The sequence below is a fragment of the Falco peregrinus genome, chromosome 12, assembly GCF_023634155.1.
Source record: "Falco peregrinus isolate bFalPer1 chromosome 12, bFalPer1.pri, whole genome shotgun sequence".
Classification (NCBI taxonomy): domain Eukaryota; kingdom Metazoa; phylum Chordata; class Aves; order Falconiformes; family Falconidae; genus Falco; species Falco peregrinus.
The window spans coordinates 15,673,919-15,698,148 of record NC_073732.1 but is presented as its reverse complement, the minus strand read 5'-3'; the positions used below and the strand labels follow the sequence as shown (position 1 = coordinate 15,698,148).

The 24,230-nt window shown below is 39.2% G+C and overlaps 2 protein-coding genes across 10 annotated transcripts in view; one reads left to right on the top strand and one right to left on the bottom strand.

Annotated features, from left to right (window-relative positions):
• LOC101916365 (probable cation-transporting ATPase 13A4) overlaps window positions 1–8,556 on the bottom strand; it is a 51,318-nt gene extending 42,762 nt beyond the window's left edge. For 4 of the 6 annotated variants that reach the window (XM_027787224.2, XM_027787220.2, XM_027787223.2 and 1 more), the window contains exons 1-3: window positions 8,263–8,556; window positions 7,082–7,176; window positions 5,219–5,326 (exon numbers count right to left, since the gene is read on the bottom strand). In XM_027787224.2, coding sequence (XP_027643025.1) covers window positions 5,219–5,305 — 87 coding nt within the window. In that variant the 5' untranslated portion in view covers window positions 5,306–5,326; window positions 7,082–7,176; window positions 8,263–8,556. Of the gene's footprint in view, window positions 1–5,057; window positions 5,327–7,081; window positions 7,177–8,262 lie in introns of all 6 variants that reach the window. The other 2 variants (XM_027787221.2, XM_055816751.1) reach the window with 2 other exon arrangements.
• Window positions 8,557–8,687: 131 nt separating this feature from the next.
• OPA1 (OPA1 mitochondrial dynamin like GTPase) overlaps window positions 8,688–24,230 on the top strand; it is a 53,462-nt gene continuing 37,919 nt past the window's right edge. The window contains exons 1-7 of one of the 4 annotated variants that reach the window (XM_055816752.1): window positions 8,688–8,879; window positions 12,793–13,111; window positions 13,400–13,496; window positions 14,692–14,799; window positions 16,027–16,080; window positions 16,885–16,952; window positions 22,168–22,278. In XM_055816752.1, coding sequence (XP_055672727.1) covers window positions 8,851–8,879; window positions 12,793–13,111; window positions 13,400–13,496; window positions 14,692–14,799; window positions 16,027–16,080; window positions 16,885–16,952; window positions 22,168–22,278 — 786 coding nt within the window. In that variant the 5' untranslated portion in view covers window positions 8,688–8,850. The remainder of the gene's footprint in view (window positions 8,880–12,792; window positions 13,112–13,399; window positions 13,497–14,691; window positions 14,800–16,026; window positions 16,081–16,884; window positions 16,953–22,167; window positions 22,279–24,230) is intronic. The other 3 variants (XM_055816753.1, XM_055816754.1, XM_055816755.1) reach the window with 3 other exon arrangements.

Genomic DNA, 24,230 nt, shown 5'->3' with positions numbered 1-24,230 from the left:
TATCTGGATGTCCATGCAAGAATCTAAAGCCAAAGCAAAGCATTTCTCATGGTTTGGAAATGTCTGGAGCAGGTTCCCTGGGCCACATCATTCAGAAGTAAAGCTAGGCAGGGAAAAAGACTAAGCTCCAAATCTGACTTGTGCCAAAGTTCCCTGGGCCAGAATTTCAATGCTTCAGAATAAAATGTCCCATTAGGTTAGGGTGTTTTTCCTGACCCTGTGCCTTCAGCTGGAAGGACTATAGCAATGAATGCTGCATTCATAAAAAGCATTTAGTATATAAATAACTCTTTGTTGAAACAGAAGCAGTATTAGTACGAACACTTCTCACTGGTCAAAAAGGTCAACAGTGGAATTCTTCAGAAGAATTCTCAAAACTATTATCTTCTCCAAAAAAAGGTGAATATTAGACCCACAACAGAGGTATCCATAATGTGCATGAAGAAGGGGGGAAGAGGCACACAGATGATGCAGGTTTCTCAGGTTTTTTTAGCCACGTGAATGCCTTATAGTAATTAGGGTTTGGAAATTTTTCAAGCTTACTCAGGATTCACTAGGCCTATACTACAAAGATCTCCAAGCAAATGCATGTCCACTATGGCAAACAATACTTCCAGGGCTGGCAGAAATCCTGGTGTTGATGTCACCAGTAAGAACATGTCTGTCAGGTTGGGTTTATGTTGTTAAGGAAAAGAGAATAACTTTTGCTGGGTTGTATTTCATTGCACAAAGACACTCTGCTGATGAAGACATGCTTCTTTTGAAGATGGGTCTGATGAATACAGATTCGCACCTTGACAACTTTTCCACTGTGTGAGCAGGTTTTTAGGGCTCAGTGTGTGCATTTGGCATATGCAATGTTACACAGCCAAATAACCTGGGTTCTTGAGGGCACCAGACTTGATGGTGGAAAACAAAGCTAAGATTAGCTATCTGGAAGACTCCAAAGGGCTTCTCATTACCTCACAGGAGGTAGGACTCTCTACAAAAGAGTCTGATATGCAGGGCTCACCTAATCTTTGTAGAATAATTTTTAATAAATTGTAGTGTACCGTAAACCTTTGTTTCTTCATCTATTAACATCCCCTTTCTCTTGAGACTCCCAACAGTCAGAACAGTGACTAAACCAAAATGGTTTAACTTGTGAGTAAAGGGCCTAGGGAGGGTCCATGGATTATTGGACAGAAAAAGCTGCCAGATTTGCTCAGCTGGCAGAAAGCATACTTGTTCCAAGAAAGGTTCTTAGCTGCTTTTACAATAATACAAAGCCGGTACTCAAGGGCTTACCACTCTAGTGTCCAGCAAGTCCTTGTTACTTATGTTTAAAAGGAAAATCGCCTGTAACTGCCAGGTCATCCGCAGAGCAGAATTTAAATGCAAAAGCCAAACAAGTTCAGGCTCCCTTTTCTTCGGTGAAAAAAAGGCCTGTAGCTACCAGCAAGGAGCCTAAACAGTGGCTGTGAACTGTCATATTTCTGGCAACCCAATCACCGGGTATCCTATTACGAACCACCTGTTGCTATAACAACAGAAAATAGGATTAGACTTGAAAGACTGGTTAAGATTCACAAGGAATTTAATAACTGAATTTCATTCTTACCAACCAGAACCTGCTTTATCAGAGGTTTCTTTCTGTTCCCTCTGAAGCCAGTAGTAACATTCATTACTGTTCCATTAAGAACGAGGTTGTGCCTTTCAGAATCTATCTTAATTTTCAGAGTTACATTTTTCAAATTAAAAGTATATAAAATTCCTGGATCATATTCCCTTCAGATTTTTGGCATCCTAAATGAAGCAGACAGTTGCCATATGCAGTGGCAAACCTGGGCTGACCAGCTGACTAACTACAGTTGTCCCATTCCTTCAGACATAAGCAAGTGGGGAACACATAGTTGAGACAGGCTTCTGGCAAATCCTTCCTGAAGCAGCAGCCTCTTGAAGTCTATCACAACCTTTTGCACAGCAAGACTTATATTTTGCACCTTAGACTTTGTGCAAAGGGAATGATTAGTTCTGAGCTGTACAGAGAGGAGCATCAAATTGGTGGGGGACATAAAGCTGTGTTTTATCTCCCTCTTCCCATCTCATCAACAATAACTTCTTCTCAAAAACATCTTCAATCAGATCTTTCTGAAGGAAGGGGAGCAGGGCAGAAGGCAAGCTAATTCCTAAAATAAATCCCTTCCTATTAGCATACCTATTAGACCTCTCTGAGGCAAGCTGCTGTGTCCAGAGTGCTCTCACACTACTGAGACCTTTGCAGTACCACAAATGGTTATGAAGAGAGAAAGAGAGATTATCCCATGCTCTGAATATACATTGCTAAGTTTTAGCTGGGTATCAGGTGAGTGAACTCTCATTCAAGGAAATGTGCTCCAGCTACATAAAGTAATCCCAAAGATGTACACAAGGATTTATAGGGTAGATTTCCTAAGTCAGAGTGATTATTCTTAAATATAGGACTATCTAGCATCTCAGGTGTACCAAGAAATGGAAATACTGAAGAAAACTTTGTATTTCTTCTCATTACAGCTCCTCAACTTTCCTTAGCAAAATGGACAGCTAGTTCAACACAGGAAAGCATTGTATGTCCAGAGCCCAACTGAACTATTTGCATGCTTTCAAAATTACTTGAACTATTTACTCTGGAAGAATTGGCACCTGCAGCACTGTCAGCTGTTATGCTATTACACCAAGAGATATACACCAAGGGACATGATTGTGTTTGAGGAGTCAAGAACTGCTTGTTAATAATTTGGTTCAGATGGATTAAACTCACTGTTAAAAATAATGTTGAAGAATATTTTTCATGACTTAGAATTTTAAAAAAATGTTGCAGGGTCACTGAGACGTTATGTGCTAGTGCCACTTGCTGCAGATGCCAATAATTTAAAATACATCATGTTAACAAAGAAATAATGTCTGTACATAATTCTCTTATACTCCATGTACCCTCGTTCTCTCTTCTGCTTAAACACAGCCTTCTTTGTCTCTTTCTTCACAGTTTCTCTCACCTACATATTACTTTCTTGTTCTCTTTCACACAAATTCCCACACTAGCTGTTCTCTCTATACACATAGTGGGTTTTTCCTCATCCTCTTACAGTACCTCAGACACCCTCACAGGTATTTTCACCCCTTATACTCAGAACTTTTTTCTCTCTCTTACACATATGTAACAAGGACACATACATACCTGCCAAATCTAGCACAATTTGGCTATTGTTTTAGTTGCACCTACTACTCAACTGCTTTATCAATCTTTTTTCTATGATTTTAATTTGGGAATCCCAGGTGAATGAGCCCTGCTCGTGCTCACTGCAGGCACGGAGAGCATGGCAACTGCCAGACACCCTGGATTCACAGTGCAGATTGACCCAACACTGTGCGCACACACCAGCCGAGCATGGAAAACCTCAGATTCACAGTGCAGATCCCCAAGCACCAGACTTACAGCATGTGCTCAGTATGATACTGGTGAGAAACAAGAACATTACTGGGATAGCTGGCTCCAAGCAAGCACAGTTTGAGTGTCACAGCAGTGCATAGCTGGAATTGGACACGCAGGGTACAGTAGTGTGGCTCCACACAGCACCAGACAGGCTAGTTAAACTAATTAGCTCAGGCTTAATTCTGGCATTGCTAGTGACAGTGCCAGCAGTGGCAAGAGAATGATGGGGTGTTTATGGTCCTAGAAGGACAGGGGCAGGGTGGAGCACAGACAAAACCAGCAGCCGTTTGGAGTTGGGGAGCAGTGGCACATCAGCACCAGGGCTAGAGCCAGAAGCGGGTGTTGCGAGCAGGTTTAGTAACTCGGCAGCAGAGCCAGTTGGGTTCTGCATTGCACTGCGCTAATTAGTCCCCACCCTCAGAGCCAGTGCCTTGCACTTCCTGCAGCTCTCAGTTCATGCTGCTGGGTGACTGTGTACCGCATTCTCCAGCACATCCCAGATTACCCAGGTTTGCGTTACGCAAAATATGACATCTCCCCTTCAGAGGAGAGAGCAGAGAGCAGACTGAAAATCTACATTTGTATCTAGGGATACCAAATGTCTGTGTTTTTCCATGACATGGTCTCTTTTTCACTAAAACAGAATTCTCAGTAATTTTGAAGATTTCTCCAGGATTTCTGGAAGTGAACGGTCATGTCAGCCTGCGAGTGAGTGTTCCACTAGCTTTGCTGGGGCTGTTGTACACCCAAAAACCCTACAGGCACTCACAGCAGAGCTACAGTGCCTCTGCAGCATGGGAAATTTGAGAAGCACTGCATTTATCAGCCATGCATGAGAACTGTTGCTGTACAGCTGCACCATGGGTCTGACGTCTCCAGCAGAATCCGTTAGATGGACAGAATGCATATGTGACTAACAGCTGACCTGTAACATGCAGCAATGCCAAAGCAGCTAAGCAGCACTGAATTTATTACAATTGTGCACTGTGCTTAGTATTAAAGAGAAGTGCCAGGCAGTAAATCAGGTACCTAGTGTAAACATAGGACTTATTTCCACATGTTACAGAATGCATGTGAACATACTCCTCACTGGAAAATTCTGGAAAGAAATACAGTAGTTCTGTACTTAGAAATCCAGCTTTACACAGGCACTTAGGTTGGAGTAGTGTGAGCAATTCAACAGACTGCACTTGCTAATAATTTATGCAAATATAACACATGCTTTTAGGTTCCAGAGAAAGCCAAGGTTCCCAATCCTCATCTAACTGGAGCTTACCCTAACGATTCAGCCATCAAATGGTTATGAACACTGCTCCAGCCCATCCCTCAAGTTCATAAAAGACCACCTCCACCTAAATTTATAATGCCACAACAATAATTTGTCAAGCCATCCCTTGTTGGAGTAGAAAATGAATTAGATCTAGTGGACACATACAACCTTATTTTCTTTCTGCTAAAAAAAATATATCCCTTTCTAACTGTATGTTTCTGCTATGGGAACACCCCCATCACCTATAACTAAATTACAGACTGTAGTATACCACTGCACAACACGTGCCATCTGGTGCTCCAAGTTGAGAAAGACCAGGAAAGAGATAGGACTCACCATCTCATTTTCTTCTCCCTGGTTAAGCTGTGCATAATGGTTCTTGGCAGGATTTTCCCCCATGAAATGACCCTCTGGAGACTTCCTAGAGCACCCTCAGGACAGGTCTTCAGCATTGTGTGCTTGAACTTCCACACTGAGGGAGTGCTCTAAGTACACACCTTCCTTATAACTCTGCTGATGTTTGAAGAATGGAGCTCCTCCCTCTCTGTGGGGTAGCAGGTAACAGTCATCCCTCCTCCCTTCATTCTGTTGTCGGATTTTTGCGACTGCAAGGGAACATGCAAAATTCACTCAAAGACACGGCAAGAAAGAAAAAGTTAGATCTCACAAGTGTTTGCCACAATATGACTCTGGGTCATAACTGATAGGTGCGATCAAGCACTGTTGTCATGCAACTTTCAGGGGAGGGCAAGAGGGGAATATTTTTCTTTGAGAGATTACCGAATCACTGGAAACCAGGAGTGTGTCCAAATGAGAAGGAAAATAGGCATTGCTGTTGTTAACCCTCTTAGTAACCAGCCTGAACTAAGTGCCCAGCTGTGATCCCCACATATGCTTTGGAGAAAAATTCAAACTCTGGCATGTTAAACAAGGGCCTCAGTTTGTGCAGGTGAATTTATGCAGACATAATATGTGTCAGGATGCAGCCTTGTAGGATCTGTAATTCATTATTAAGAATCTCATCACAGAATGTCTTCTGACCTTACTATATAGCTTTGGAGAATATCATTGAGGTTATTTATTTACTCCTGAGGGGAAACTGGAATTCGTTGCTGATGTTAGTGAGCTGGATACAAATGTCTCTGACCTCCAAATCAGGTTTCAAAAGGAAGCTGGCAGAAAAAGAGCACTGAGGGTTTTATAACCTCCTTTTTTTTTCTATTGTTGGGCTGCATTTGTGTATTAGTCTTGTGATTCACTCTCATGCTCATTATTATTTCCTTGTCCTTCACTACTTTTAAGTTACACACCAAATATTTTAGGAATTAGGTCAGGAAAGGCACACCTGTTCTTCAAATAAATATGTCAAAGAAACTGAAATATTATTTCTAGGGTGACTGAAACAAATCAAGAGGTGCCAAGTTAGTTTGTACTTATTAGCCTTTTACTTCCCTGTGGCATGGACTTGCGCAAGTCCCAGACATCTCAAGCACCAGGAAAGACCATTGTCTACCCTGCAGTGATCAGGCTCAGAGAAATTGAAATGGTCGAAACAGAGGGAACAGAGAAGAGAAAATGAGGGAGTTAGGTCAATTAATAAAAGTTGTCCATTGCTAATAATGTGAGCCAGTCAAAGATCTGCTAACCAGATGTGCATGTACGCACAGCACATGGACAGCTATGTGTGTAAAATCCTGGTGCCAAACAGTTTGCGTTGAAGCTGTTTGGTCTTCACACCTAGCACATTTTCAAAAGGAACCGAGACCAGAGGCTGGACAGAAAAGGATATAACTATACAAAGTTAAGGGTGATTGGCTGCAAAAACATCAAGGATAAGGTGCTCTCCATACTGCAGCTTCAGTGTTACTCCTTCCCCCTGCTGCAACTCTGAGACTAGCTTTGAGCCTCTCAACTTTTCATTTTGCTCTGAGACCCAGAAACAAGAATTCCAGTTATTACACAAGAATCACAATTTTCAATTAATAATTAAAAAGAAATAATGTAATAAGGTCCATTTCTGATAACCCTGATTATATGGGGAAACCGAGCATTGCCATCTAAAAGCTATAAAAGACGTGAAACAACTGCAAAGGTACCATTTCCAAGGCAGACTGATGATTTGGGGAAATTATTCATTACTTTGGGAGGTGCCAAGGGTGGAAAACAGGAGTGCCACACACATTTTTTCTGCCTGGTCAGCTTTTGCTGCTTCCCCAAATGTCAGCCTTGCTCTTTCTAGTGTCTGTAGAAGACTAAGGTGCACTAGGGGTCCTTGGCTGCCCTTTCGCAAGAGAAGAGAGATGAGCTGCATGCAAAGTATCCCACCAAACCTGGGTATCCAGGGAAGAATCAAGGCTCACCCAATCTAGTGACTATTCATAGTCTTAGTCCAGCTCCTGTTGACAATTTCTGCTCCTACAGAACATCCTCATTAGGGAGATTTGTATCTTCACAACTGAAAACAAAGAAAAAGCAGATTAAAGGTGTAAAACGTTCAGCATTTCCATAATTTTTCAACCTGTCACAATATTCCAGCAAAATCTCCTAATCCAGAACCAATGAAGATGGTGGAACTTTTTCATTTTCTTGAGCAGGTTCACTTTCTCCTGGAGAAAATACCTCTGTAGCACCCTAAATTGAAACCGTTAGGTATGTGATGCCCTCTACTGTCCAAAGTAAGAATTACATATTAGGTTATAAATGCAGTTACTTTTATCTTGTCCTATGGGGTACTATCATTCTTGCTTTAAAATTGAAATTTGCCTAAACCCCCAGATATAAATCATAAAAATAAACAGTCAGGTTAAAATACAAAAGCAAAAGTAAGATTTATAATAAAGATAGTTCTTTAATTTATAAATAAATAATCTAGAAGCAAGCAGAGAAAAAAATGTGCCTCACCTCATCCCTACAACTTTTATCTCAGTCCTGAAAATACATGTATGTATTCTCTCATCCTTGAGCAACTTGCTCTGAAAAATGCCACTATATAAACAGAAGCCTGACCTATAAACCACCCCAATTCTCTCTTTCTGGTTAGCTCAGCCCATGATTCCCAGTCCTGGGCAGCTCACAGAAAGGATGTTGTGAACCAACTGGTGACAGTCCACAGGACAGCACAGAGAAGAATGACAAAAGAGTCAGAAAACATGGAAGCGGGACTTAGGGTTGTTTAATCTAAAGACAAGGAGACCGAGAAGAGCCGTAGCAAGTTTCCAAACACGTAAATAGAGAAAATATTCTCCATGTCCACTGTGGATGGAGTTAACTTGCTGCAAGAAAAATTCAAACCAGGCACAAGTGAAAACTTTCTATTAATGTTAGCAAGCACTGGCATTGCCAGGTGAACACTCCAAGACCTGTTGTCTTTATGGACTGGTGAGGCATGCACCTCAGAAATGACACAACTAGAGGTGATCCTGTCTGAGGGGAGATAGTCACATCTGCTGAACTCTGCCAGGTCCTCCTCTGTCTCCCACTTCCATGTGGTCCTGCCGGCAAAGAACCTCCCAACAGCTCAGAGAAGCCCATTTGGACGCACCTTGTGTTTTCCAGCTTTCAAGACAGCCCTGCCACCCATTTCACGCACTTGAGGGCAACAACAGCTGGGAACTCATCTGGCAAGCTTATTTAAGTTGGGCGGAAGACCCCAGCGCAAACCCAGGCCTCCACCCGGGGTGGGGCCTCACCACCCTCCGCAGCCCTGACCCGGGCCAGGCCGCTCGGGGGTGCCCCTGGCCAGCGCGGGGGCACCGGGGTGAGGCGCCGAGGCCTGGCCCTGCCCTCGCTGGGGTGTGAGGGGACACACAAGGCCCGGCTGCGGAGGAGCCGCAACCCCTCCCCGCCTCTGCGCGCCTCCTGGCCGGGCAAGCCCCCAGCGGTGCTCCCTCAAAACCCTCCCCCTGCCGCCGCCGTGCCCGGAACCCTTGCGCGGAGAGGCGCTATTTCCAGCCGGGCTGGCCGCCACGGACCGCGGTGGCCGGAAGCGGCGGCAGCCCTGTCAGCCCCGCGGCCGCGGCGGCCCCACCTGCCCTTGCCCGCGGCAGCCCGGGGTGCCAGGCGCGGCGGCGGAGCCCTGGCCGGCGGCCGCGGTGCGTGCGGCTCCTGCGGGCCCCTCCCGGCCGTTAGAATGTGGCGGACACGGGCGGCGGCGCCTTGGTGAGCGGGGCGGGCCGTGGCAGGGGTCAGGGCGGGCGCTGCGGGCCGCCGGCGGGCCTGCCCCCTGGGGCGCGGCGGCTGTGCGGAGTGAGCGGCCGCCGGAGTCGCCACCCTCTTGCGACCTCGGGGCCTGTGGCCCAGGCGCGGTGTTGGTTGCAGCGCCCGTCCCGGCTAAGCAGGCCCTGGGCACCAGTGGGAGCGGGGCTGCCCGCGGGGGAGGCCGGGGCCGCCCGGCGCGTCGGAGTGCCAGGTTGGGGGTGGGGGGATGTGAATGGCGTAGGGGGGAGCGTGAGGCTTGCCGGGGTGCGGCTGCTGCTCCCAGGCGGGGAAATTCCTCGTTCTTCAGCTCCCCAGGGGCCTGGGGCTGCGATGTGAAGGGAGCTGGGGCTCCCGCATTCCTGCCCTAGGGAGCTCGGGCCAGCTTCGTGTCCAGACGATGGCCCTCCCCAAGGTGCCCTACGTCCCTCCGGGGTTTGACTGTTCTACACAGCTCCGGACAGGAGTGGCGAAACTGAACGACCGGTAATCTCATCATGTTCCGAGGCAGATTTGGGAGCAGCAGTACAAAAATAAACGTTACCTAGTGCTGAGCGAAAAAGAAAATACCACAGTGCTTTTTGTTGGGTTACATTTGAAAGACTGCTTCACACTCACAGTGAATATATATGTATGTATACGTAAGTGTATATATAAACTGTCTTTCCAGAAAATTGTTCACAGCAGAGATGGGGATTTTTTGAACTGTTAAACTGGAGCAGTATGTGTAAAATGTTATGTGTGACTTCAGGTGGAATGCTTGGCTATCAGTAGTAACAGGCCACTTTTCCTTGTTTTATGAGGTATCTATAATCACACTGCGATGCAAGTATAGTCAGGTTGCAGGCCTGTAATCAAGCAGATTCTAACAGCAGAGCTACTCATGTCTAGAAGGCTAATTTTTGTTATTGTTGTTAAAAACAGCTTTCCAGAAGCTTTAAATATGGAACTCATTTAATACTTCATTTCATAGCATTGTTTTGACACCCTTTTCAGTCTAACTGCACTATACATGGAAGACCTTAAGGTGATGATTTTTTTTGTCAATATCCGTTTTTAGTAGTGAGAGAAGATGGAAGTTTTGTTATAATGATGGAGTAGTGGAGTTTTTAATGAATTTTAAGATTTTATATGTGCAATTAAAGCAGGTAGGGTTTGAAATACGTGATAGCACTCAAAAGGCAATTGTTGATCAAGTGGACAGCAAGTTGCCCACGAGCCAGCAGTGTGCCCTTGTGGCCAAGAAGGCCAGTGGGATCCTGGGGTGCATTAGGAGGACTGTGGCCAGCAGATCAAGGGAGGCGATCCTCCCCCTCTACTCTGGTGAGGCCGCATCTGAAGTGTTGCATCCAGTTCTGGGGTCCCCAGGTCAAGAGAGACAGGGAACTGCTGGAGAGAGTCCAGTGAAGGGCTACAGAGGTGATGAGGGGACTGGAGCATCTCCCATGTGAGGAAAGGCTGAGAGAGCTGGGCATGTGCAGCCTGGAGAAGAGAAGACTGAGAGGGGATCTTATCAGTGCCTACAAATATCTTAAGGGCAAGTGTCAAGAGGATGGGGCCAGGCTCTTTTTAGTAGTGTCCAGTGACAGAACACGGGGCAATGGGCACAAACTGCCACACAGCAAGTTCCATCTGAATATGAGAAAAAACTTCTTTGCTTTGAGGGTGACAGCACTGGAACAGGCTGCCCAGAGAAGTTGTGGAATCTCCTTCTCTGGAGATATTCAAAACCTGCCTGGATGCAATTCTGTGCAGCCTGCTCTAGGTGAACCTGCTCTAGCAGGGGGTTGGACTAGATGATCTCCAGAGGTCTCTTCCAACCCCAACCATTCTGTGATTCTTGCCATAACAATTTGTGGTGAAACTCTGTTTTTCTTCAGTTTAAACATACAGAATGCTGTAAAACACAGTGTATTTTAAAAGAACAATCACAGAGAAGAAAATTACATAATACTACAAAATGCCTTTAACCTAGGTGAAGACTAATAATGAAAAGTGGCTGCCATAGTATATTACTATGGTCTCTGCTGAAAAATATTGAATATCTGTGCAATGTTAGTGACTGCAAAACAAAAGAAATAACAGCTTGGTCATCAGCTTGCTGTGTACAGGCTTGCCACACCCTGATTTAAAAAACTGTCTTCAAAAGCAAGATAATAAATTCTGTAGTTATGTAGCCACTTTTGCATTGGTTCCATCTGTGGTTAATTTCTGAACCTCTTGCAATTCCATGTCAAAGAGGAGAAACTTGTAACTCTTTAGGGATTATTCTGCTCCTGCTTGTTATCCTCTTTCTAGATACTAAGTTCGTTATTGCAAAGGCACAGACTTCTAGATAGCTTAGTGTAGCAGCAAGAGAATACCCTTCAAAATCATAGTGACTTTTATGAACATTCATAACCATCAGTGGGATTCCCTTTTTTTAAGCTTTTCATTACACTGAAGGAAACTTTTAAATGTAGTTCATCAAGAGAATTGGTCTTTTAAGAGAGGAAAATGTCTCAATTTGCATAATCCTGATTTTTAACTTCCAAAAGCTCAAAAGTGCTTTTGTAAGTCTTCCACTTCCTTGGACATTAAGAATATGTCTGTCATGGACAATGTCATCTCTAATACATGGAAAATCCCAAGGCAAAGAACTCTGTAGAGCATGTTTATTAGAAAATGCTGTAATATTTTCCACTTTGTATGATGCACTTATTCTCTTTTAAGATCTGTTAATTTAAAATTATTTAGGATTACATGTGGAATGATTTGCCTTCTCAATCTCACTTTCAAAGTGAAGCACTTTTTTATTTGTGCCCTTGTAAGTAAATGCACTCGATAATGTTGAAAACTCTGAAAAAAGCATCAAGGGACAAGCGTTAATTTCAAGAACTGTAATTTCACTCATATTTTGCATCCAGTAAACGATTTAATATTAACCATTCTGATATGATGGTAAGACTAAAAAGTTATAGAAGAAATTGCTTTTTCCAGAGCAGTTCTTTCCCCAAACTACCAAAGCTACCTGAAGATGTTGAAGCATACAGATAGTATAATTACAATTATACAAGGAGCTTTATTCCAACATGTGTGTGTGTTTTAACGTAGGCAGGATTCATAAGGTTCCTGTGTTTTAACATGTACTTTTCATGTCTGAGCTCTGTATTCAGAATCAAATCCATCAGACTGAAATTTTCCCTCTTGCATAAATCTGAATTACTTTATTGAAGTCTTCAACAAACATGGTGCAGCCATCTCCAGAAGTCTTGTCTATGCATGACCTAAGACAAAACAAGAATGCTGTAATCCTAGAATTGCAGAATATTAGAGTGAAAGGAACTGAAAAATGTAGTATTTCCAAAGGAGAATCTGCTTTGCCAGAAGAGGACAAATGTGTTTTGCAAAGGAGTTTTTCTGTGTATTGTGTTTTTTGAAGTTTGAAAATCCTCTACAAACTTATGTTCTTTAACAGTTAATTTTGAGTAACAAGATGGGCCAAACTGTCAAGTTTTCTTTTTCTTTTATGTTTCAAGTTGATCGTATCTTCTATGGACTCTTAGCTCCTGTTTGCCCAAACTGTGTTTTACCACAGACATGTTACTTGCCTTAATCCAGTGTGGAAGTTAAATTTAATTCATAACAGACTTCATAAATGGTATTTAAGGTTTTTTTTCTGTAATCACTAGAAATGCTATACCGATTAATGATGATTACATTTTAGCTGGTTACAAATAAATTAGAGCATCATTCTGAATGCACAATTTGCAGTTATCATTGGTATGCTACCAGGGAAATAAAAAGCTGTAATGTGAATTGCTTATAGAGAGGTTATTGAGTTAATGGTATGTTGAGGTAATCTGTTACTTAAAGAGGTTTTATTTCTTACTTCTAGTGTCATCTGCCGGAGTCTAGCAAATAGCAGCTATGGAATAAAAAGAAAATCACCACTTCAAAACTTGCATCTTGTTTCCCGAAGCATACGTCATCCCTACTATCCGAGTTCAAAACTACAAAGACCTCCATTAAGGATATCTATTCAGCTGTTCTCTTCTCTTAATCGTCTTCCCCTACGCAAAACAAAACTTTTAAATGTAAAATATGGATACCCATTCCACAGGAACTTTTGGCTAGCTAGACTAGCGTCAAGGCTTCTCAAACTTCGCTATCTTATATTAGGATCTGCTGTAGGTGGTGGTTATACAGCTAAGAAGGTATTTATCTGTGGAAGCTATTTTGTTTATATACTTCAGAAATGTAGTTCTTGGTATACCCACAAAAATGCAAGATATCATTGTTTGGTTAACTAATGACGGTAAAGATGAATGAATATGGAAACAAATTTTTTTAAAGTGCTAGTATAGATTCTGAAAGATCCAAGTAGTAGTATTCATATCTAAAAGATTGTGGATTAGTATGTTTTATGTGTAGGTATTGCTTGTAAGCTTCTCTACATACATTTGTTTTTCTACTCTTTTTTTTTTTTTCCTTTTTTGTGTTAGACATATGATCAGTGGAAGGACATGATGCCAGATCTCGATGAATATAAGTGGATTGTTCCTGACTTCATTTGGGAGCTTGATGAACATATTGACTTCGGTACCACAAAAGCTAAAATGTTACTCTATCTAAAGGCTAGCATATGTAAAACCTAAACATAAGGGTGTAGGTCCTCGGTGCCTCTCTCCAGTAATTCCTTTAACCGTAATTTGGCTGAACTTGCATTGTTAGCATTTGGAGTGTGTCTTACTCCAAGGTGTTTGTATCAGTGTGTTTGTAAGAAGAAATTAAGCATTGTTTAGCGTTGGTATTCCATAGTTCATCCTTTCATTTGAGAATGTTTGTAGTCGTTTCATATGGCCATATAATCCTATTATTGAGAGGAGAGCTGCAGCATGATCAGGGGGACTTACAAATGTTTTAGTGCAAAGTTCATGCTTTCTGTGTGAATGACACAAGTAAAAAATGTAAGTAGGTAAGTAAAAGATACATATGAGTAAAAGACCAATTGAAAATGCAGAATAGTGAACCTACCTATCTACAAAATTATCTTGAAGATACAGAAGAAAAGAAAATACTAAATATAGACTGTTTCCCTGAATCTTCTGGTTATGGTAGGGGTTTTTGCGTATTTTCAGATGAAAGGGATAAATCTAAAAAACAATCCTTGAGTTACTTCTTATACATGCAGGATAGTAAAGTGGTGGTCTCATGGGGGTTTTTTTGGGGGGGAGGGAACAAACTTTGAGATCTTAACTACATGTATGAACATTGCATAGATAGATGCAGAGATTGAATGAGGCAAATGTTTTCCTTTGTTACTGCTAGAGGACAGTACATTTTTGTAGTGCATTAAAGCTTAATAAATTTGGGGTTTTTTAAAGGGTTATGAAATTGGCTTATATATGAAATTGAAAAATAAACTTTTCTTAAAATGGACAAGAGGTGAGCATAGTTAGTGTTGTGTAATTTTAAAATATCCTCTACAAAGTATGTAAAGAATAATGTATGAAGTGTGAAATGCAGCAGTGTGTTTTAGACAGTTTTGAAGTACCTGAGGCAGCCAACTTATCAGTAAGTTCAAAGTCTAAAAAAACAATTGGTTTTTCAGATTTGATAATCTTTCCCAACACTAATGGGGGGAGGTGCATGTGGAAAGAAAGTTTTTAATTTTTTATTAAAGGAAAAAGCCATGTCCTGAAACAGTTGCTAGGTTTTACAACCTAAGCCATTTTTGTTCACAAATATAGTAGGGAAAACACCCTACTCATTAGCTATTGTACTGTTTTCCTAGAGAAACTTATCAAAGCCCTTCCTGACGCAGATGACCTTGCCAAACTTCTGCCTGACTTTGACAAGATTGGAGAGAGCTTCACATCACTGAAAGGATTTTTTTCTCCTGGTGAGAACAATTTTTCAGCTTAGTTTTAATTTTGAAAACTTAAACTATTACAAGATGAGGTCACAGGTATGTCCTTAGACACTAAAAGGAAGCGGATCCTGAAAATGCATGGCTTTTCAGTTAATATCTCATCCAAAAGTGTTTTGGACACAGGTAAGTGTAATGTATTTTTAAAAGCAAGAGCTCTAGTAGCAAGTACAGAGAACCAAAATGAGAAATTGAATAGAAAACTAGATTTCTTGTACAACACTAAACAGTTCGGAAGCTAGATTGCTTCAGTGAGTCATAGAAGCTCGATGTGTCCAGCTGGAATTTGGAGAAGGTGAGAGTGGCACTGGACAATAACGGTACCACAGCCATTAAAGGAAGAAAGAGTTAGATTATTAAAAATGATGGTCCTTAATGTTGCAAGCATGTGAAAGAAGAGATTTGTAACAGAGGTATTCTTTTGGGCTGAATGGTATTTTCCATCTGGATACAGCTCCAGAAGGACTTGCTTGAAGATATAGCTTAGGTGGTAAGGGCTGCATTTCAAAGGAGTAGGTAAACGTTCAAAATCCTTTGCAAAGGACATGGGGATGGTTTGTTGATTCAGTGTGTTCAGGTAGTAGTAGGCTTAATGGTTTTCAGTCTTTGGGAGACTTAAATAAGACATTTCTGATCAGTGGGCTTTTTAAAACTAAAAATGATTGATTTGATCACCATATCTGGCTTGTTAATGAGCACAGCTCAAAACTTACCCAGTCATTCTTGTCATGAAGTACAAGATTATTCCTATTAGTAATACCTTAATAATTATCAAACCATGTAAATCTGTATTCATGAAAGATCCTATCTGTGAAGTAGTAGAGTCAGTGCTCTAAGTGTGTTTGAAAATATATCTGTACCAGTGTGCATAAGGAGCATATTTTCATTGTCTTAAAATACTGTCAGTGGCGGAACTAGTTTATTAATCTTACAAACTCAGCGAGCACCTAAGTAGGGGTCAAGTTCAACAGAGTGACAAGTAGATTACAATCTCCTATGTATTTTGGCTGTTTAAAAATGGTGGTGTTTTTGACTGGTATTGCAAGATGTCACCTATTATGTGTTATCATACTCACATGGCCATAGTTGCCATTTATAATTGTGTGGTCCTCCAAATGAGACAAAGATCCCTCATCTTTGTTTTGCATTTTGGTTTGTATTTATAATTTTTATTTCCCCTCTTCTGCTGATTTTTCACAGGTTACAATTTGGTTAGTGAAGTCATAGGAGCTTCTGATCTACTTCTGTTGTTAGGTGTGTAAAAGCCCTTTTTACTGCCCTTAACCTGCTTCTTTAAAGCAAACTGTTAAAACACTACTGTACTAAGAGGAGTGAATATCGATGTAAACACAACTGTTTACGGCAATTTAATACTGATTTACAAATAATTTCCAATTACTTTGAAAATAATTAGATCCTCCCCTGTGAGAATGAATAGTTGTTACTTCTTTGCCACAGTCCTTAGCTTTTTATTTCAGGCATCTTCCAGAAGTTTGTTTTGAAAACCTATGTCATTACAATAGGAAAGAATTTATTTTGTTTTCTAGTTACAATAATACCAGTGCAATTTGCATTATCCTTTCATGTTTATCAGAAATAATTAGTTTTATGATGTTTTCAGAATTTTAATAGTCTAACTCAGGGGTCCTCAAACTACAGCCTGCGGGCTGGATATGGCCCCCTGTATTTGCAGACACACCCCCACCACCCCCCGCCAGGGGCTGGGGGGGGAACCAAGCAGCCGCAGATGACTGCCTGCCACTTATTCCACGCGCCGGCCCCCTGTTTAAAACGTTTGAGGACCCCTGCTCTAACTGAAGCTGCCTACACCCTTGTGATATTACTAATCTGAGTCACAAACTAGATATAAAATTTTCAGATGGGTTTTAAACTTAATTTCTTTTTCAGTTTCTGAAGGTAGATCTTTTAATAGGAACTTCAAAGATTATGGAATTAATAATTCATAGGGGTTGAAACTTTAATTTTATTGTAGGTGTAGTTTGAGAATTTTCAAGTGCCTTTTGCATCTTATGATGGGTTTCTGTAATTTTATCCTAGGTTCTCCAGGAGAAACGGCATTCAGAGCTACTGACCAGGGATATGATAATGACAAACAGTACAAGAAGGTAATTACTCTCTTGCAAACCTAAAAATGCCTTGATAACAGGTAATTTTTTTTAGAAGTGCTTCAATAGCTAGTTGCAGCTGTTTATTTGAAGCAGATGAATAGTATTTATCATTGAAAATCACTTGAGTATGCATCGTTGCTTTTAGTATATAAACAGTACAATGATAGTAAATATTTTGGTGTAAGGAAAACATAAGGCAGTCATAAATCTTTAGGAATTGTATTTTTAAGAAAATTGGTTTGTGATATTGTAATTTTAGGTAGTTTGTGTGCATTTACAATTTTTCAGGGCGTGTTCTCAGTGGCACTTAATCTTATAGCTTATTACTGAAGCTGGTTTAGGCTTTTATAGTTATTTTCAAGCATTTCTGCTTGCAAGCTCATTTCTGTTGACGTGTTCACAGTTGTGATTCTTACTTAAAGATTTGTGCCTTAATAAAGAATTTCTATTTCTTAAAGCAGTCTGTCTTTTTACTTTCTTTGGATAAAGCATACATCTCAGTTTTGTTATCTTCTGGAAAAAAAAATGTTACTGTATTTTCATAACTGAATTTTAGCATTTTTTCAGTGAAGTGAAGAAGGTGAAGTTTTTGGGTTTTTTGCTTTCATGAACAGTAGATCTTATTTCTATTAAATTTTAACTAAATTGTAACGTTGCTCATTCTTTAAAAGCTCTTCATTTTCCCTGTGTATGTTTTTAAAATTAATTTAAAAAATGGAAGGAAAACTGTGTATTGAGGAATTTGTAAATTATTATATATTTCTTTTTGCAACTGAAAGTGTCTCAACTATAACTGCTGCTTTTTATATAAAAGACATTTCTGTATATGCAGGCATGTATACATTTTTTCTACATTAATTCTGCATGGCAATATCTAGTGAAACCTGTACAAAGCTTTTGTAACTGGTTTTTTGCCTTTAAAGCAGTGATGGATTTCTACATGACAATTAAGTTGAGGTTTTGTTTCCCCTTGTCAGTAAACTGTCTATATATATTGTTCTATTTTGTTTTGAGTGATTGCTTAGCACAGGTTTCACTGTTTAAGACATAAAAAATACTATTGATCTGTGAAGAAGTGGCCATCTTAGTTTATTGTCTTTAACTGAGATTTTTACTGAATACCAGTATTATAAATAATACTTAGGATTAATCTGCTTTTTTTAGGATGCAGTGACAACTGCATTTTAATGTTGCCAACAAAGTTTGTGGTACTGAAAGTATCAGCCTGTGTTAAATCAGTATGATTTAGAAAATTTAGTCTGGTGTACTAATTTTTGTTCCAATAATATCTGATATGTTATGCTTAGAAATTGTTGGTTTTGCTAATCAATAGGATCAATTTTGGTCATGATATTTCAGACATGGCACATATGAATACCTAAAAAAGCATAATCACTTAGTTTATTGGCAAGCAAAATTATTATTTTCAAGACAATGGGCTAGGTGGCCTTTTTTCATTCAGTGCTTTCCACTGCCAACCAATACTAATTTAAGAAATGTGATTGTATGGATGCCTAAAGCGCTGTAGCATGGTATTAAATGTGTCTGATGAGCTATTTTTCTTTATTTTATTGTGAAAAGATGTGTAACTGGTAAAGGAATCTAGGAATTCCTCATTTGGAGGAATGTTCTGTAGAACAGCTGTTGGGCATGGTCCTCAGATGGTTCTCTCAAAACTTGCCATGGAATGAGTGAGAAACCAGTTAGTTTGCAAGATAACTTTGAGAGAGAGAATGTTGTCCCAAACACTGATTCAGGTTGTACTGCTTCTTGCCAGCTAATGTGTCTATCTCATAATCTAATTTATTGCAAAAGGCACAATTTTTTGAAAGAAGAATTAAATTAAAATTACTGGAGTGTTCAGATAATTTAAATAGAGTTTAAATCTGTTTCTGCTTGGATTAAATAAGAAATTTTGTTCTTGGAGAAAGAGGAGAGAAGATAGTTATAAAAGCTATAGCATAGTAAAATATTTTACTGTATTGTATGTGTGGGAGTAGTTCAGACTTGCACTTGAAATGGCAGTGTTACTATTTTAGAAAATTATCTTGCAGTATTGTCTGTCTCCAAAAAAAATTCCTAAAGAGTTTCAGCTTCCTATTAAAGCAAACAGATTCCAAAGCTTAGCCCAGTTATTAAAGAAAATTTATAGTGGTTGTAGCTACGATGAAGTGGGTGTGAAAAATGTGACTCAAGTATTGATTTGGGGCTTAGAAGCCAGATAAAAAATTAAAACCAACCACACAGTCCTTTCTCTGCCTTTGGTGCTTCAGTAAAATCTCATACCTTGAAGAATGTGATGCACTGTTGAGGATTTGGCAGTGCATAGACTGCCTCAGCCAGCACAGTCACCTTCAGCGGTATGAGAAGTGGTGCAGTAATTCTACAGCTTTGCAACAGCTACTGCTGGAGAGTGAAAAAGAGGCTTTAGTAAGGAATATTGCTTGACTTTTTTTTTTTTTTTTTTTTTTTGGTTCTTTTTTTTAACATTCTCATTTGTTTCATTCTTTCTTGTAAGTTACGCAGTAAAGTTTCCATATTTTTCTCTTTTCTATTCATAGCACCATTATATTCCCAACTTAATTCCCACTTCCATGTTATAGGTGCTCTGAGTAAAATTATGACATTATTCAAATTCTTAGAAATGGATCTCTTTACCTTCTTCAGCATTTTCACCCCGTTACATCCCCTAGCATTTAGTTGGAGGTTTTTTCTGTAAGGATTTATTGTGGCTCAGCTTTTCTCATGAACAGTCACGCTGAAGTCACGGGGAAACAGGGGAAAGAATCAAGACTTGCAAAGCGACAGGGCTTTGGTTGCTCATGAAAATGGGACACACATACTTCAGTCGTGAGGAACTTTTAAATTGGAGAGTCATACTCAGCTGAAGTACAGCATATTAACTTTTAACATAGAATAATGTTGAGATTTTTTTTAAAGCATATGCAGTAACAATGTCAGCACTTGTTTTGCCTTTATTTATTGTGCACCCAGATTCTCATGATGACTTTGCAGAGTTTGTGCCGCTGTGTTTGTCAACTACAACTACTGTTATTCCCCTTTACGTTTTTCTTTGATAATGAAAATAATGATTGTAAATAACTTGGTTTTTTAAATCCCATTAATTGATCAATGTTGATTTTATTTTTTCTAGATAGAGTTATTTATAATAAATACAGTTTTACACTGAAATGATGGATTTATTGGGGGGGGGAGTGGTAGTGGTAGTGTCCAGTGACAGAGAGATGTAAACATTTTTTGTTTGTGTCCTGGTTCATACTAGCCTGGACATTGTGTGTGTATTTCTGTGCTATTTAAGCTTCTTGATATCTTTTTTTTTTTTTTAATTCAAACCTATACATTAAGAAATAGAAAATAAAGGAAGTAAGATTATTGACTGATACATACAAAGAAGAAAGTTATTGAGAAGCCTTTTAAATCACTGTATTTTTTACTGGAGTGTTTTATTAAATGGGGTAAGTGTAGTTGAAAAGGGCTATCCATACTTTACTGTGAAGTAAGAGTCACATAGAATCATAGAATCATTTGGGTTGGAAAAGACCTTTAAGATTGTAAAGTCCAACCATTAACTCAGGACTGCCAGGTCCATCAATAAACCATGTCCCTAAGCACTGCATCTATGCATTTTTTAAACACTTCCAGGGGTGGTGGTTCTACCATGTCCTGGGCAGCCTGAAACAAATGTCTTAGGAAGTAAATGCACATTAAATAGTTAATTCGGTGACCTCAAAAAATTGTTACAGTTCCTATTCAAATGCTAAAAGACCTTCATGGCAGGTTTTGTTCAGTGGCTTTTTCTTCTTGTATTTTCTTGACCAATAGCATAATGTTTAAAGAGACTGTCATGTATTGGGAATTGCCTTGTTTGTAAAGTGGCAAAATTTTATTACTGTTCCTCTAATAGTTAAGTGTAGCTGTGAGGTGCTCTCTCCTTGCTGCTGTATAGAAATGAAATCTTTTGTTTTGCCTGAGTGCTTAGCGCAGCTCTAATACATTACCTAGTCAGGCAATATAGACATTTTAATAAATCTTAGTGGTCAGTAAAATACAAACTGAAGATTTTTCTATTCTTGAAATGTTACATAAAACGCTATTTAACAAATGTTTATATTTGGTCATTTGATCGTCTTTTATTCATTCTCTCCTGTGTCGTTTACCTTATGTGTACATGCCTGTGTGTGTATTTCATGCAACAAATGTATAATTTTGTGGTAGATGTCTTGTATTCTTATGCCAAAGTTCTATTTCAGGGTTTGTTCTGATTCCTGAAGTGCATTTTTGAAACTTTTTGTTTCATTGAATGTTTTCTTACAAGAAGATGCTATATTTTTTAAAAAAGCTTATTTAAATAGTTCACTAGTATTTTTGTCTACGTTCTCTGAAATAAATTGTCCATAAAGTTCCAGTAGATGCTGGCATAGTATCTCTAAACCAATTTTGAAAGACAGCCTACCATTACAAGAGTATTTAGTGTGGAGGGAGAAGAGAATGAAGCCTTTGTGGAAATGCTGAATAAGTAAAGGAGTAAGTATTGAGTTGCAGGGATTTTTAAATGATCAGGAAGGATTATGACAGCATGAATTTAAATTGCAGTGTGTTACAAAAAGAAGGGACTTTTTCTTTATGCTCTAGAAGAAAAATAGTTTCTAGCTTGAGAAACTGAAGTAGCAGTCAAAAACATCTTTCTAGAAACTGTTGCTGGGAATAAGAACAAAATGACAACTTACACGTTGCTAACAGAAGTTGAGCCTATTGGCTGTTGTACACAACTTTGTGTAGAATATCCAAAACACTCTCTTTAAATATGTGCAAGGTTAAGTTGTGAAAAATGGCTGATACTTTAAGAACTTCTGATATGAATAATTGAAATAACATCCTGAAACCTGTGAGAAAATTTTAAAGCCAGGATAGTTTAGTTTTTATGATTTAGATGCTTAGTTAAAGTTGAATATAGTTGTAAAATGTAGGTAAATGTTAATTTTGTTCTACCTGGATTTGCAAAATGCATAGTTTTGCTGGCTATATCCACTCCCAGCTAGCTAGCAAGAGATCTTGCTGATGAAATTTCACTTGTAATTTGAACTGACCCATTCATACCTGTTTTTCATCTCTTTGTCGTGCCCTTTGGTTTAACTTTGTTCTCCTTACACCCCAAATTTTTCCTCTCCTTTTTATTATAAACTCATGGCAGGGCCTGCTTGGTGAACTCATTCTGTTACAACAACAAATCCAGCAGCATGAAGAGGAAGCACGCAGAGCCGCTGACCAATATAACATGGGCTCTTCCCAGCAGAAGCGAAAGGTGATGGCTTAAGGGACAATATGTGCTGTATTCATACTAATCAAATACTTCAGCCTTCTGCATTTGAGCTAGAGAAGTCTAACTAATTAAATCATGGTCCCAAATAATTATTACAGCCAACTTCACTACAGATGTATGGTCCTGTTTCAGGTTAACTAAGTTGCATTTAAAGCATGGTGTTAGAACAGGCACTTTGTGTCATTTTGAAATTTTATGTTCTCTGCCTCTATAAAAACTGTTATTTAAAGTTCATACATTAAAAATGCATTTAAGGAAAGTATGTGAATAAATGTCAAGTCTGTTTTCTCTACTGTTGCTTGCTTACAGTAGATCTGTCTTGTAAGAATATAGCTATTTACAGGCAATATATCTCTGGGAAGATATTTTTTTCCTGCTTTATACTGTTACCAACCTGAAAATGACAGCAGTTCCTTAGAAACGATTTTGCATAGACAGTTAAATACTGCTATTAATAAGTCTTTATTGTATATTAATCAAAGGTATTCCTTCATCTGTTTTCCCTCTTAAAGCACTGTTTATACTGATACGCTGTGTTGTTGAACATCTGCACATCACTTTACTTACTTAATTTAAGCTCTGATCTTTTTATTCATGATTATACGGCTGACATGAATCAGAAATGCTTCCTAAATTGAGATATTTTAGTTGTCTAATCTGTTACAATGCATAATTCTTAATGATATTGCTTTGTTGGCTGCTTCTGTCCTCCAAAAAATCTTTCTGATTACTGGTATTTTTCAAGAGCTTTGGAATTGAGCACTGGATACAGAACTTAATCTTTTGTACACCTAGAGATAATTCCCACAGAAAGAAGAACGCAAAACTTACTATTGCATAGATGCAATTGTCATGCTTTTTAGTCTGTCAACAGAGGAAATCACTGTTCTCTGAAATTATAGTAGCATTTTAAACTCAAATATTTTACTTTCTTGCCATATTATTTTTTACATTTTAAAGTTACAACCCCTGGCCACTCCAAACTGTTAATCTTCCTTTAATTAAGAAGAAAAAGGATGGTGAAAAGCTATTTTTCCTCATATTTAATTTTTCAAATTTATTTAGTTAATTTCTGTCTGGATTTAAAATAACACTAATGTATTCTGTTCTCAGTTATGAAACTAAACAAAATAGAATGGAAATGCAATTATTTGAGATTATTTTATCTCAACCTACAAATGCCCTCATGTTCATTCCCTTTCAAGTGTATATTTTACTAGCAGAGTAAAGAGGTCTTCAGTGATCTAAATATTCTCTAGTTGTTCAGTTATGTTTTTTTTTTAATAACGGTAACTCCTGCAGCCTTTGTCACATTGTATACAGTTAATTGAGAGAGCTGGGGTGTAGAATAGTAGCTTGAAGTTCGTAGGATGAAGATATAAAAATTGCTGGAAAGGCAATAAAAAAATTGATATATAAAAATGTATCAGCATAATAAACGCAATCAGAGAGAAAAAAATCTTGATGTTACATTTGTTTCTGATTGAAATTCTACCATGTTGGTACTTTTCTTGCAGCTAATTCTACAGTTTCCAAGCTGTGAAATAGCTGTAAGGGTGATCTTTGTAAATGTTCTCCTGCCCTTCAAGGCAGATACTGGTTTTTTGGTTTTTTTTCTGAGTGTTGAAAGTCCAACTGCCCTTGCACATGAAAAGTTTTAATTTAGCATTCAAGGTGCTGTTTGGCATACATGCCTAATGACAAGGAATATCTTGTGTGTCACACTAATCTTTTTGCTTGAAATGAATTGAAAGAGATGGTAAACTATTTTCTTTAATACCTTGATATGAGAATATAACTTAAAGATTCCAATCATTGACCCAGATTCTCCTTTGGAAAAAGAAATTGTTACTGTCGTTGAAATAAGTCATTGCATGCCCTTTTGACAGGGCATAAACTTAACCTTGTTTATTTAACTGAGTTGATTTGCTTGC